Below are 15,953 nucleotides of genomic sequence, written 5' to 3'. Positions count from 1 at the left end.
ACAGCTGAACACACCATCCCCACTGTCAAACATGGTGGTGGCAGCATCATGGTTTGGGCCTGCTTTTCTTCAGCAGGGACAGGGAAGATGGTTAAAATTGATGGGAAGATGGATGGAGCCAAATACAGGACCATTCTGGAAGAAAACCTGATGGAGTCTGCAAAAGACCTGAGACTGGGACGGAGATTTGTCTTCCAACAAGACAATGATCCAAAACATAAAGAAAAATCTACAATGGAATGGTTCAAAAATAAACATATCCAGGTGTTAGAATGGCCAAGTCAAAGTCCAGACCTGAATCCAATCGAGAATCTGTGGAAAGAACTGAAAACTGCTGTTCACAAATGCTCTCCATCCAACCTCACTGAGCTCGAGCTGTTTTGCAAGGAGGAATGGGAAATAATTTCAGTCTCTCGATGTGCAAAACTGATAGAGACATACCCCAAGCGACTTACAGCTGTAATCGCAGCAAAAGGTGGCGCTACAAAGTATTAACTTAAGGGGGCTGAATAATTTTGCACGCCCAATTTTTCAGTTTTTGATTTGTTAAAAAAGTTTGAAATATCCAATAAATGTCGTTCCACTTCATGATTGTATCCCACTTGTTGTTGATTCTTCACAAAAAAATACAGTTTTATATCTTTATGTTTGAAGCCTGAAATGTGGCAAAAGGTCGCAAAGTTCAAGGGGGCCGAATACTTTCGCAAGGCACTGTATCTAAGATCAACCTGATGTTATTACTAATGTGTCGACCATGCATAAAACCAGATTGTTCTTCATCAATTATATGATGCAAGCCTTGTTTCAACCTCTTAGCAAATACAAGGGCAAATAATTTCCCATCATTATTCATCAGGCTAATGGGTCTCCAGTTGTCTATGTAAAGAGTATCCTTATTTATACCTTGCTTTAAGGAAGCCGGTAACTCCCCATTTTCAATTAATTCGTGAAACATAGCAAGAATGAAAGGAACAAATTTATCATTGAATGCTTTTAAAACTTGCTTATTAAACCATCATTTCCAGGGGACCAATTGTCCTTAAGGCTTTAATACAGTCTTTTATCACAATTTCAGATAACTCATCATCACAAAATCCCTGAAATCATTATCTATCTTCTTAGCAATGTTTGCTACATTTTCTAAGAAAAGATCCATATTGGAAGTTGGCTGGGCTGATGTATACAGATTCTGATAATACTGGGCAACATGCTGAGAGATTTCTTTTGGATTTTCATTGGGAATATTACTAATCATTAATTTACATATGGAAGTATTTTCGCCTGCCCTTTTTTCTAAATTAAATAAAGATTTTGTATTTTTCTCTCCCTCTTCCATCCATTTTCGTCTTGATCTTACAAACGCTCCCCGGCCCTTTTCCTCGTAGATACAGTCTAACTGCAGTTGCAATGATGATAGCTCCAGTAATTCCTGATTAGTTAGTTTAGTTTTTTTAGTATAATTCATTATTCCCTCTATGATGTCATATTCTTTCTCTCTCTTGGCACGAGCAATTTCTTTCCCCATTGAAATAGCCAAAAGCATTATATCAAATTTCATTAGCTCCCAGTAACTTCCAAACGTATTCATAACACAGGCACAATTCCAGTATTTATCATGAATTCCTGCTACTTCCTTCTTAAATACTTAATTCTCTACTAAAGTCTTGTTCATTTTCCAGCAACCTTTACTAACTTTTTTTGTTGACAAACCATACATATTTATGTTTATTGAGATCCCTTTGTGGTCTGTTAAAATCGATGGTTCAATTGAGACTTTATCAACCTTGTCAGCCATATCTTCAGATATTAACCAGAAATCAATACGGGATTGTATCTTTGGTACTCCATGTTAACATAAACTTATCTGGGGTCTTATGTCTACAAATATCTAGAACACCTAACCTTATACATATATTCCTAATCTCACTAACATAATTGCTATCCTTAGGAGGCCATCTATCTAGATTATCATGTAATACTGTATTAAAATCTCCACCCCATATTACTTTGGCCAATGGAAATGTAGACATATTTTGACTTATTTTCCTCTCAATGTCTCCAAATAAAATAGTTACTTGACTTGTTATTGGAAGCATAAGTATTTACAACAATGAATTGAATGTGGTTGACATCTACCTGTATTATTACCTGTATTATTATTGAACGTGGTATAATCCATCTCCCTGTATTATCTGCTTCATGACTTAAAGTTGCCTTTTAAAATAGCGACACCTGCTGACCGATTAGTACCAAATGAAAACCAAATATCATTCCCCCATTGACACTTCCAAAACGCAGTATTTGTGGAACAGGCAGGAGTTTCATGAATTAAATAAAATTCGGCACTCTCACCCTTACAATACAATAATAAAGATTTCCTTTTCAAAATATTACGGATTCCCCTGGCATTAATAGAAAAAACAGAAATGGACATTTACTATCACAGTGACTATATGAAGAATATTAAACTTGCATACGTTCACATGAATCGGGTTCTCACAAAAAGAAAAGTTCTTACTAGTTGCAAATAAAAACAAATATTTTTATACAATTGCAAATAACATTGTACCATAGATTGGTAAAAATGAATAGGCATCAAGCTAACATTAAGTGCCAGTGCGAATTTCCCTGACATAAAAGATATATATAAATGTAGAAAAACAGTTTGGCTCACACAAACAATGCTCTTTCCTCAAGAAATATAAAGTTTTATCAGATGCAAATAAAACTCAGTCCTGCACAACTCACTTGATAAATCCAGCAGTCAACAAGCTAGGCGTCAGCGTGAATTTCCCTTCCATGAACAAAGCCTTGGCTCCCGCAAAGTATGCACTTTTCCCTTCCTTCTTTGCTCTCTCAATCATCGGCCACAGACGATTCCGAGCTTCTTTGTCAAATGCTGTCAGATCTTCCTTGAACCTCAGGTTGTTCTTCTTTAAATAGTCATTTTTCTTTACACTTTTCCATGTCACATCCCTCACTGTCCTGGAGATGAATCTAATGATCACTGGTCGTGGTGGCTGGTTGTTGTCCCCATCTCTCAGCCTACCCAGGTGGTGCACTACATCCAGAGAACCTGCAACAACATTTCTTTCCTCCTCCGGGACTATTGCCCTGCAAATGTCCTTCACTCTTGCTTTGATGTTCTCCTCAGATTTTTCTGCTATTCCATAAATTCGAAGATTCCATCTCCGACTATACCGGTCATTCTCGTTTACCTTTGACTCCATTTCAGTGAGTTTCTTCTCCTTGCTTTGCAACCTGAATGTTCAATGTTGCGTTCTGCTGCTTCAGAGTTTTTACTTCCTCAGCATTGAAATCAATTGATTTCTTCAGGTTAACGATATGATAGTGTTCTTTTTCACAAAATTCATGATGTCATCTGCACTCTCTTTGATTTTAGCCGTGAGGATGCGGACGATGTTGTCCTGTAGATGGCTCATTGATGGTTCACTTCTCAGCTTCTTTGGAAGTTGCTCCTTGGTTGGGGTATTCGGGTATGAATCACATTCACCCCCCTTTTTTACACTGCAAGCATCTGAGTTTCAACAATGCCTCTTTTATCCTTGGAAGTTTCAACATCCATTATCTCAGCAACAGTTTGGTCATGTCCTGATTCCATGCTACTAGCTATGAAGACGTTAGCAGGCTAACTTAACTACACACGCTGAAACTTGTCGACAGCTAACGTAAACTCACTCACTTTTGTACATCGCCTTGGTCCATACAATTGACCTTATTTTAGCACCCAAAAAACGTAATACTTCCAGATCAACTGTAATGTCAATGCCACTGTAAAGCACAATTTCTCAATTTTCCAACAGAATCAATTACATGAACTCCACGCTGCCCGTTTCTGCATGATTCAAGAAGGCAACGAGCTCCGTCTGGTCTTTATAAAAATGGCGGGTGGGGAAGCGAATCTAATGCGTGGTAGTGAGAAGGTCCAACTTATCACCTTATTGCCTCTAAAATGTAAATAAAACACTATAAAGAGTCGCAGTTGCGCACATTTGTACGGAATATGGTGAGTTTACGTTAGCTTGTTAGTTGGAAATCGTCAAAAATATATTTCAATGGTTTGATTAATTACACAATTATTCAAAATAGCTACATTGTATGGTTAGATATAATTTTGTGTGAAAAAAAAAAATTGCAACTGCAGTCTAAAACTATAAACTTTGTGAGAATACCCTGAAATTGTTCCTCAGCTAGAAATGTTACACCCTCTCATGTCGCCATCTTGAGCGCCCCCCTCCTCCATCGCTCTTTGCCCTGCAAGTGTGTACTCGTCAGACGTCATGAAACGTCATCAGAAGTGTCCACTTCATTTGAGGGCTGAGGGGATAGGGTGTGTCTTTTAAGTGTTTGGACTGCACAGGTGAGAAGCAGTCAGGCAGTCAGTCTTAGAGCATGCGGTCAGTTATCAGTTCTAAACATGTATTCTGTATTCTCTATGCTTATGATCTATTTTCTTGCGCGCATATGACAAAAAAGTGGTTGTCGGAGCACGTCTCTGGATCCGCTGAGCCGGAGGCGCTTGTTTTAATCCTGCTGTAAGGACTCCTTGCGGACAGCACCAGCAGGTCAACGACTAAAATGACCGAGTTACTTCATGTTATGTTTCTCATGCTAGGGGCAGTGTAGAGCTGATTTCTTGCGTTTCAAATAGTGAATTATTAAGGACGTTAACGAAGAAAACAAATAGTTTCTCTATTGTCCATGCCTAACGTCATGACAAAAGTTACTTTGCTACAAAACGGATAGTAATATAATGGCATATGCTTTGCATTAAGTCGCGTACCCTTATCACTTGCTAATAATGCTTCATGTTTTTTTAATTCAAGGCAACAAAGAGGACATGCGCAAGAACCTGTTTTGTGGGGGAATTGGAGCAAGTTTCGGAAGGAATGTGTATCAACACCGGATTGCATTAGACTGGGAAATCATTAGGCTAGTCATCTCTATCGGGTCTGAATGCTTTCTTCCACCCCGGGCAGTTTGTCTTTGTACTGGGAACAAACTATTTCACTTTGTCTTTGTGCTGGGAACAAACAATGTTGATAATGTTTGATCATATGTACAGCAAGTCTTTTGTTCGAGGATCACATCACGCAAGGATAACAATGTAACGATTCATCAGGATTACAACGAATAGACAGACACATGTTTGCAATTTTTTCTTGGTGGAAACACATTTTCGGATAAACCGATGTCAATGCTTCCGTGAGCCGAGGACTGAGGAGTTACAAGTTGCGAAGCCCGCAAGTTATATTGCAGTTTCAAGTATTGAAGGAAAATATTGGACATCAAAGAAAACGTTTAGGCTAAGGTAACGTAATGCTATCAATAGGAATATGGTACTGATGTAGTGGGCAGTGGGTGCATGGCATATGCTAGCAATATACCAAGTTTGCAATTCAAATTTGCAGTAAGAATTCCATTGGAAATAGCCCATATTCTGTTAATTGTACGTGTTCAGGAATTGATCCTCACTACCACTGAAAACCATCTGCAATTCGATTTGACTGTTTTTATATACAGTCCATAGGCCTACTAAAAAGATGGACAAGATTCTTGGCAGAGTATAGAAAACAACACAGGACAGTTGTGTAATTGAGTTGTAAACATACCCAGCTGTATACTGCACTAGTTATGTTTTAAGAGAGTAGATAAAGCACTAAGGTTATTATCATGTTATAGTGCATGAACACATTCGAAATTAGTAGTTTGTATCAGTATTAGTGTCATTTGACACTTTGTGTCATTCAAGTCACTCTTTCTCTCCTTCTCTTATTGATTTGTTGGGTGACTAGAGTTGAGATTAGATGAAATAGTAGGGTTATGGTTCAGCTATTCAGAGATCACCTATTTGCACAACATGTGTTAACAAGTTGTGCTCAAGGGTAGCAGAATCACAATGATTTTAGGCAGTGTGCATATGATAGTCAGCTGATTTTTGATGTCAAAAGTGAGTCAAAATGTCGATGAAAGGCAAGGCACTCTTCACTTTCCAAAGTGAAAACAAAGAGGAGATCAGCATAAAGGAGAATGAAGAACTGGTTATCTTTGACAATAACTCTGTGGATGGATGGTTACAAGGGGAGAACAGTAAAGGACAGAAAGGTCTCTTCCCAGCCTCTTATGTGGAAGTAATCCGCCCTCGTTCCAACTCCAACATGACAGACTGCTCCATAAGCCCGGAGGGTTCTCCCGGCAATGGCTCCTCATATTTCCCCTCTACAGCAAACACGCCCTTTCACATGCAACAGGGTTACTATCACGATGACGATGATGACTGGGATGATTGGGATGACAGTTCCACAGTGGTGGACGATGATGACCCCAGTGGCACAAATGGACATTCCCATCAGAGCCCCCACTCCAACAACCCCAATGTCCACTATTGTGCCAAACCTTACATGGAGAGGCAGGACAGCATCTCCAGCTCGCGGAAGGGCAGTATGGTAGGCAGGAACTTGAACAGATTCTCCAGCTTTGTCCGCTCAGGGGTGGAAGCATTTGTGTTGGGCGATGTGCCCATGAACGCTAAGATAGCCGAGTCATACACCATTGCGATGGGCCCCAAAGGGCCTCAATGGAAAGAGAGCCCCACACCTTTCTCTTGCTCCATCGAGGACCCCACCAAGCAGACCAAGTTCAAAGGCATCAAGACCTACATATCTTATCGGGTGACCCCGAGCCACAATGCGAGGCCTGTGTACCGGCGTTACAAGCACTTTGACTGGTTGTACAATCGTCTACTGCACAAGTTCACCATCATCTCGGTACCCCACCTGCCCGAGAAACAGGCAACGGGGCGCTTTGGGGACGATTTCATTGAGAAGCGCAAAAGGCGGCTGATTCTCTGGATGGACCACATGACCAGCCATCCGGTCCTGTCGCAGTATGAGGGCTTTGAGCACTTCCTGATGTGTGCCGATGACAAGCAGTGGAAGCTGGGAAAACGGCGGGCGGAGAAGGACGAGATGATGGGAGCCAACTTCATGCTTACCTTCCAGATCCCCAACGAGCACCAGGACCTGCAGGACGTGGAGGAACGTGTGGACTCCTTCAAGACCTTCACCAAGAAAATGGACGACAGCGTCATGCAGCTGACGCACGTGGCCTCGGAACTGGTGCGGAAGCACCTCGGTGGCTTCCGGAAGGAGTTCCAGCGTCTGGGGAACGCTTTCCAGAATGTCAGTCAGGCGTTCATGCTGGACCCTCCCCACTGCTCGGAATCCCTCAACACTGCCATCTCCCACACAGGACGCACATACGAGAACATTGGTGAAATGTTTGCCGAGCAACCTAATTACGACCTCTTCCACATGCTGGACAAACTGTCGCTCTACCAGGGCCTCCTCGCCAACTTCCCGGACATTATTCATTTACAGAAAGGTAATGTACTCTCCCCTTATGGTGTGCTCATTAGTGTTAGACCTAGAGTCTAATAGCTTGTCCTAGAGATTAATCTTCAACTCATTGTTTTGCCTCACGAAGTACGGCCTATTAGTGTATGTAGTTATCACCATCATTCTGACTTCAATACCATCATGGAACTCGATACCAAAACGATACCACAACAACAAAAAAATTGTATATTAACCAAAGTCACAGAATGGTAACTGATCCAGACAGAAACTCAGCTACTGCTCTGTTCAATCATTGGACATCTTTTGAGTTCAATATCATTACATTAGAATTTTTTTTTACTTCAACATTTTTCAGACACAGCCATGTATGCTTTAATGAATCAATTGTACGATCATACAATCAATTTGACGTTGTTTTTACCAATCTAACTACAACATAATGTTAATTTATTTGAATGGTAAATCTATATTGATATAGTGGGTATATCAAGATGTAGCCTAGGCCTATCCAAAATACAGGTGAATTCACATTCAATAGGAGTTTGTGCATGCATTGAGTTATTGATCTTGTTTTGGCTGATTTCATGGGGCTACAGATGACAAACAATCTGTTTCCCTTTCACTTGAGACTTATTTTATTGTACTGATAAACAACATTTGCATAGAAGTAGTCTCTTTAACCAGTCATGAGGTCATTCACGAGGCAAGAAGGGGGCAGCTTGTCAAAGCAGTCAGTTTGCTGAGGCAGTAGATCATCTTTGGGAGAGATGTGCAAGAGAGACCGAACAAGTGAATTAATAAAGTTTTTAGTGGCAATCAGCTTTGAAATCAGTATATTTTGCATAAATGCTAGGGTGGTGAAGTGATGTTAGCTTTAGCTATCAGCTAGCAAGGAAAGTTAGCCTACAAAGCTGGAAATTACCAGTATCTTCTTCCATTGCAAAGTGTTCTAGCCTATATGGACATTGTTTTGCTGTCGTGTTGCATTATTCAGGTGTGTTAACTTTTGCGTATCGTGAGTGGGGAACTAACAGGATGCAGCCCAGACTCCCAGTGCAGGCTAGTAATGAGTAAGTGGAGCAGGCATGGTGCACTTTATAAATAGGGGTTGTTGCGCAGATACAGGCTTGATCTGTGAGACACATTTGACAGAAGTACCGAAAGTAACACAAATTCTCGTACCGAACCGTTGTTCATGTTTTAGTATTGAGAAAGTACCAAAGTTTCGGTAAACCGTGCAACACTAGTTATAAGTGCTTATAAAATCACTGTTATAAGTTATGCATTACCACAACAGCTTTGAAATCAATAGGGCAGAAATCACTCTTGGTTCCTTGATTGATGAACACTGACACTTCTATCAAACATGTCTTTGAGCCCTAACGGTATCTCCTAAATGCGTCTAGTTTTACTACCCTGTCACTGATAAATGGAAGGATAATTGAAGTACCACCAAGCCATTCCTTAGTCGCATATACAGTGCCTTTAGAAACTTTTCACACCCCTTATTATTCCAAATGTTGTTGTGTTACGTCCTGAATATAACATTGATTAGGTAAAAAAAAAATCTCACCCATCTGCACACAATCTACACCCCATAATGACAAAGTGAAAACCTGTTTTGAGGAATATTTGCACATTTCTTGAAAATGAAATACAGAAATATCTCATTTACCTACAGTTGAAGTCGGAAGTTTACATACACCTTAGCCAAATACATTTAAACTCAGTTTTTCACAATTCCTGACATTTAATCCTAGTAAAAATGTTCCTGTTTTAGGTCAGTTAGGATCACCACTTTATTTTAAGAATGTGAAATGTCAGAATAATAGTAGAGAGAATGATTTATTTCAGCTTTTATTTCTTTCATCAAATTCCCAGTGGGTTGGAAGTATACATACACTCAATTAGTATTTGGTAGCATTGCCTTTAAATTGTTTAACTTGGGTCAAACATTTCAGGTAGCCTTCCACAAGCTTCCCACAATAACTTGAATTTTGTGAATTTTGGCCCATTCCTCCTGACAGAGCTGGTGTAACTGAGTCAGGTTTGTAGGCCTCCTTGCCTGCACACATTTTCAGTTCTGCCCACAATTTTCTATGGGATTAATCTCAGGGCTTTGTGATGGTCACTTCAATACCTTGACTTTGTTGTCCTTAAGCCATTTTGCCACAACATTGGATGTATGCTTGGTGTCATTGTCCATTTGGAAGACCCATTTGCGACTAAGCTTTAACTTCCTGAATGATGTCTTGAGATGTTGCTTCGATATATCCACATCATTTTCCTTTCTCATGATGCCATCTGTTTTGTTTTGTTTTGACTCAAATGATGTCAATTAGCCTATCAGAAGTTTCTAAGCCATGACATCATTTTTTGGAATTTTCCCAGCTGTTTAAAGGTACAGTCAACTTAGTGTATGTCAACTTCTGACCCACTGGAAGTGTGATTCCGTGAATTAGATTATGGTCGTGAATAATACAAGACAGCTCAGAAGAAAACCATGGATTATCCCGCCCTTTAACCCTGAACCTGCGGAATGGGGCATGTTTGTTTACTATTTGGAAAAAAAACATAATGAAAGAATTTCCAGGCAGTTTTCACATCAGGGATAAACTCACTCTGCTCCAGTCAAAATAAACAAATCATGAAAGAAAGGCTGCTCATTACAACACTTCAAATTTCTCTTACGAATAAACGTGGGTTTGTCTTAGGATCCTTAGTATTTCTAACAGCAACAACAGCACAATGGTCACTTAAATCATTACAAAAAACACCAACCACAGAATATTTATGTGGAACATTTGCCAATATCAAATCAATCAGGGTAAATGTATCTGGGCATTTAAGATTTAGGAGAGTGGGTGAGTTAATCAACTGGGTAAGATTCATAGAATTACAAAACATTTTTAAATCATCAGACACCGACTTCAACCAACACCAGTCGAGATCACCAATCAAGATCATTTCACTGTAAAGAAGTTTAAACATAAGGTGCGTCAAAGAAGAAAATGCATCACCGAGAGCAGAGGGGGGACAGCCATAACAGCCAATCACAGTTATAGAGAGGCCCTTTGAAACCTCAATATTCAAAGCAAGAAATTCCAACTGTTTACAAATAGTTTCAGACTTTGCTACACTTACGGGGAATTTAGTTTTTACATATATAGCCACAACCCCACCTTTCTTAACTCGATCAGTGTGATAAACAAAATATCCTTATCAAAAACAGACTTGCTGAGCCAGGTTTCAGAAAACACAATTACATCAGCATCAGTTGATTTAGCCCAAATCCTAACCCCATCAATTTTTGACAACAGGCTGTGTACTTTTAAATGAAAAATACCAAAACTAGATCTTGATTTAAAATCAGAGGGGGTTTGGAGACATTGCATATCAGGGCCAGGGTTAGGTTGCACGTTACCTGATATCAACAAAAGAAGAATAACTTGGCACCTCGGTTTAATAACCTTGCACGGCTTCTCTTTTTTAAGAGACGTACTGCAAGCGAATTCTACAAGTGAGTTTCCAGACAATACAAAATAGTAATTTAAAACCATTAGACCTTGGTAGTGACACATTCGTACTGTTCACGTCATGCCACAAATACATCGGCACTTGGACGAGTGGGCCGAGTGAAAAAGAGCGAGTTCCTGCAGACAAAATGGACGGGAGAGCACATTGTCAGATGTACTCACCCAGTGGCTATGTTCGTTTTCTCCAGAGTTCAGTAAAGTCAGTGCACAAAGCAATAACATGAAAATGGTCATTTTCTCTAACAAATGTAAAAAAAATAGAGGCCAACGAAGGTAAGGGGAGAGAGGGACAGCGTGTATGTATGAGTCTGAATGTGAGTATTTGCGCGTGTGAGTAGATTGGGTGTTGAGGTCGATTGAGAGAACGGGTTGGGGATTGTTGAGCTGCCACTGAGAGCCAGAGCAAAAAGGAGCAACTTGGACGAGACACTCCGCGGATGAAGAAGGAACTCAGGCCAGCCAGAGATAGGGTTACTTTGGTAAACTTCAAGTAATGAAGTGCCGAGTTGAGAGAGACTCGTGATCTTTACACCAGCAAAAACAAAATAGTTTGCACTACACAACAAGGAAGTTACTCAACCATAAATAAATAGGTTATTAGTAGGTTAAAATGTACTAGTCACAGACAAACAACTTGACATGCTGCCATCTTGTATTTCATTGTTGTTGATCATTGCTACACAGCCATTTTAAAGACTTGCCATAGATTTTCAAGCAGATTTAAGTAAAACATATAACTAGGCTACTCAGGAGCATTCAATGCCGTCTTGGTAAGCAACCAGTGTATATTTGGCCTTGTGTTTAAGTTTATTGTCCTGCTGAAAGGTGAATTTGTCTCCCAGTGTCTGTTGGAAAGCAGACTGAACCAAGTTTTCCTCTAGGATTTTGCTTGTGCTTAGCGCTATTCCTTTTCTTTTCATCCTAAAAAACTCCCTAGTCCTTGCCGATGACCAGCATACATGATGCAGCCCCCACCATGCTTGAAAATATGAAGAGTGGTACTCTGATGTGTTGTGTTTAATTTGCCCCCAACATAACACTTTGTTTTAACACTTTCGACATAAAGTAACATTTTTTGACACATTTTTTGCAGTTTTACTTCAGTGCCTTATTGCAAACAGTTTGAATGTTTGGGAATATTTTTTTTTCTGTACAGGTTTCCTTCTTTTCACTCTGTCATTTAGGTTAGTGTTGTGGAGTAACTACAATGTTGTTGATCCATCCTCAGTTTTCTTCTAAAACAGCCATTAAACTCTGTAACTGTTTCAGAAGGACACCTGTATCTTTGTAGTGTCTGGGCGTATTGTTACATGATCCAAAGTGTAATTAATAACTTCACCATGCTCAAAGGGATTTTCAATGTCTTCTTGTTTTTATACCTATCTACCTTTAATGCATTCAGTGGTGGAGATAGCATAATAATAAATCAGTCTGGTTGGTAACCACCTTTCACAAACTGACAACCTTGTAATGGCATGTCCCTTAATGGTAGAGTGAGCTGTAAGAAATCCTGTTAGTGTCATTGCAAAAATCTTCCATCTGGGGTGATTTCTTATATGCCCTGCCCTGCACAATCCAGATGATCATTCTTCTCCATTGGATGCATTGAAAATGGTTGATGTGCCTAGTACATGCTTGGGCATTGCTGATGCATTAACTATGGCCAACAACTTGGACGTGTCTGTATTTGTCGTCAGGGTGGTGCAGTATTTGACCAGCATACCAAGGACATGCTTCAGTTCTCAAACAACCCACATATCAGGAGGGGGGAGGGGCCTCCAGCAGAGGAAGCCATGTTTCTCTTAGTTATCTATTGTAAATAAGGGTATGGTGAATGTTTCAATGTTAAGTAAACAGCTGCAATGTGCTTTTCTATATCACATCCTCACCGCACCCTTAATTGTACAGGAATTGAAAGCCATTTGAAAATGTCATAGGCATAGCACAACGTCAGGGACCAAGGGTCTTATTGGTTCAGCTGAAAATACTCATGGAACATTTGGCTGTTTATTGAATGACCTTGGCCCACAGACGTAGATCTACATTTAGTGATAGCATAGTCAAAAGGCAGAATGTCATATCTGCACTGCAAATGTAATAAATCCACTTCCTCTCAGTTTACTGTACTCTCATTACCTAGCTGAAGGCAATGCACATGAACATATCATGTGTAAGAATATATATTTGGAAAGTATTCAGACCCTTTGACTTTTTCCACATTTTGTTACGTTATAGCCTTATTCTAAAATGTAAAAAAAATCCCCTCGTCAATCTACACATAATACCCCAAAATGACAAAGGAAAAACAGGCGTTGCAAATGTATAAAACATTTAAAGCGGAAACATCACATTTACATAAGTATTTACATAAGTATTCTTTCAGTTCTCTCCAGAGATGTTCGATCTGGTTTATGTCCGGGCTCTGGCTGGGGAACTCAAGGACTTTCAGAACTTGTCCCGAAGCCAGTCCTGCATTGTCTTGGCTGTGTGCTTAGGGTTTTTGTCATGTTGGAAGGTGAACCTTCTCCCCAGTCTGAGGTCCTGAGCACTCTGGAGCAGGTTTTTGTCAAGGATCACTCTCTATTTTGCACCGTTCATCTTTCCCTACATCCTGACTATTCTCCCAGTCCCTGCATCTGAAACACCTCCCCACAGCATGATGCTGCCATCACCATGCTCCACTGTACGGATGGTGCCAGATTTTCTCCAGACATGACACTCGGCATTCAGGCAAAAGAGTTCAATCTTGATGAGGGAAAAAAATATTTCAGCAATTTTAGAATAAGACTGTAACTTAACACTGTATGTTCCAAAACTATATATTTTTTAAGGTTATGGCACATTTTGTACCAATATCTACATCCATATTTCCATAACAACTTCGGAGAGCCAAGTTTACTGTTGCGACTAGCCTATCAATTTAAGATTCCCCTGCTGAACCCTGAGAGCTTCCCTCAAAGTCACTTGTGTTCTTCTGAACTGGATCCAACTGTGACAACATACCAAACACACACAAAAACCCGGGTTCAACTCTTCCTGTACAGTTCACCTCTCATCCTCCATCACAGCCTTTAACGTCCACTCCCTCACATACAGTAATGACCACAGTTTGAACTGTGATATAGGTGGATGCCTGGATGTGTAAACTCATGGAATATCACTGCAAGCTCGGTCGGGTGTGGTGTGAGCTATATATGGCATTGATAAAGTAGGGCTGGGTACGAGAGGCAAGGAGTGTCTGGGTGTTTTTCAGGATCTTTGCTAGATTCAAGTCTTTCAAAAGAGGTCTACCTCTTTCTTTCTCTCTCTGTTTTTCTGGGTCTGTCTCTATCTCCCCCCCCCCCCCCTGCCCTCTTTTTGTCTCACTCTCTTTCTCTTCTCATGTCTATCCCTTTCTCTTTGATTAATACCATCCCACTCAGATATGTACTGTAGGTCTGCCTGGATAGTCGGTCTGGAAACATAACAAAATGTAGAATAAGTCAAGGGGTATGAATAGTTTCTGAAGACACTGTTGGTCTTTCTGGATTGTCGGTCTGGATGGTTTCAATTACACAGGAGTAAATCCAGTTTAGTCCAACAGAGGTGCTTTGAGCATTTGCCTACCTGAATCCAATGTTGATCCAATCGACTCTATCGAAAGACTTGAATATGAATACACATCACTCCGTGCACTGCAATGGAAGACTGCCCAGCAAACTGGACACATTCCCAGAACAATAGCTAAGATTCCTATTAAGTTCTAATTAGGGTTTTATCTAACATTATGATGATAACATCCCAAAAATATTCAGAGAATATTTTGATAAAATCAATTTAGTAATAAAAAATGTTTTAGATTAAATATCCTTGGAAGGTTCTAGCATTCACTCAAATGTTGTGTACAACATCTGTAACAACCACCACAGAACATTCCCCAAAAGTATGTATGTTTGTGTAAAACATTAAGCCTGTTTTTGGTTCCCAGAACATTCATTAGGTCACAGCAAATGTTCTCATAACACAAAAACTGTCCAGTCGTGGTGATGATTATAGAATTTTATATAAACATTCGCCTGATGTTGCAAGAATGTTCCTATAACACATAATCTGTTCTTTAAAGGTTCCCAGAATGTTTGATTAAGTTGTGGGAACAGTGTGGATACCTTACAAGAGATATGTTCCCAAAACTGTCCAGTTGAGCTGACATTCAGATCATGTTTCTATCAGGGTACACAAAACATGCCTTTGATATTGCAGGAATGTTGACCAAACAGCCTACCTGAGTTCTTTAAAGGCTCCCAGAACATGTAATTAAGTTGTGGGAACAGTGTGGATACCTTACAAGAGATAGTTTCACAAAACACAAAAAATGCTCAGTTGTGACGTTCATACATTGTTTAAATTAGGTGACACAGGACATTCCCTTAATGTTGTAAGTCAGTTTTTATGATGTTCATAGCGTATTTGTTTTAGGTTTAACATGACATTCCATTGATGTTCACTCAATATACATTTTACTTTGTCTTGGAGGTCTTCAGAACATTTCAAGAAGATTTTATATTTAAGTGTGACCTAATATTACCACAACATTCTCAGCCTGCAAATTAGAATACATCCCCATCATGTTTCCCTCCAGATTTGATGGTAATTCACATTTAAGGACTGTATTGTAGGTGATTGTCAGGTGCGTGAATGAGGACCCAAAAGCGAATTAACAAACAGAGTTTCTTTAATGATGAACACACGTGGGCTCAGATGGACAGGTAGATTCCGACAGGACAGGACAAGGTTGCAGCAAACACGATGATAGTCTGGTTCAGGCATGAGACACACAAACAAGAATCCGACAAAGACAGGAGCAGAAACAGAGAGAGATATAGGGACCTAATCAGAGGGAAAAAGGGAACAGGTGGGAAAAGGGGTGAATGAGGTAGTCAGAGAAGACAAGGAACAGCTGGGGGAAAGAGGGACAGAAACGGTAACCTAGTACGACCAGCAGAGGGAGACAGGGTGAAAGGAAAGGACAGAAAGACACAACATGACAATACATGACAGT

General features: G+C 40.0%; 1 protein-coding gene across 2 annotated transcripts in view; it reads left to right on the top strand.

Annotated features, from left to right (window-relative positions):
- Window positions 1–4,272: 4,272 nt before the first annotated feature.
- LOC110525320 (sorting nexin-33-like) overlaps window positions 4,273–15,953 on the top strand; it is a 41,288-nt gene continuing 29,607 nt past the window's right edge. Inside the window, exons 1-2 of one of the 2 annotated variants that reach the window (XM_090234778.1) lie at window positions 4,273–4,381; window positions 4,848–7,404. In XM_090234778.1, coding sequence (XP_090090904.1) covers window positions 5,982–7,404 — 1,423 coding nt within the window. In that variant the 5' untranslated portion in view covers window positions 4,273–4,381; window positions 4,848–5,981. Of the gene's footprint in view, window positions 4,587–4,847; window positions 7,405–15,953 lie in introns of both variants that reach the window. The other variant, XM_090234783.1, reaches the window with a different exon arrangement.

This window comes from Oncorhynchus mykiss, chromosome 1, assembly GCF_057628025.1.
Source record: "Oncorhynchus mykiss isolate SJ-2025 chromosome 1, ASM5762802v1, whole genome shotgun sequence".
NCBI lineage: Eukaryota > Metazoa > Chordata > Actinopteri > Salmoniformes > Salmonidae > Oncorhynchus > Oncorhynchus mykiss.
The sequence above is the reverse complement of the archived record's forward strand: the minus strand, read 5'-3'. Positions and strand labels throughout refer to the sequence as shown.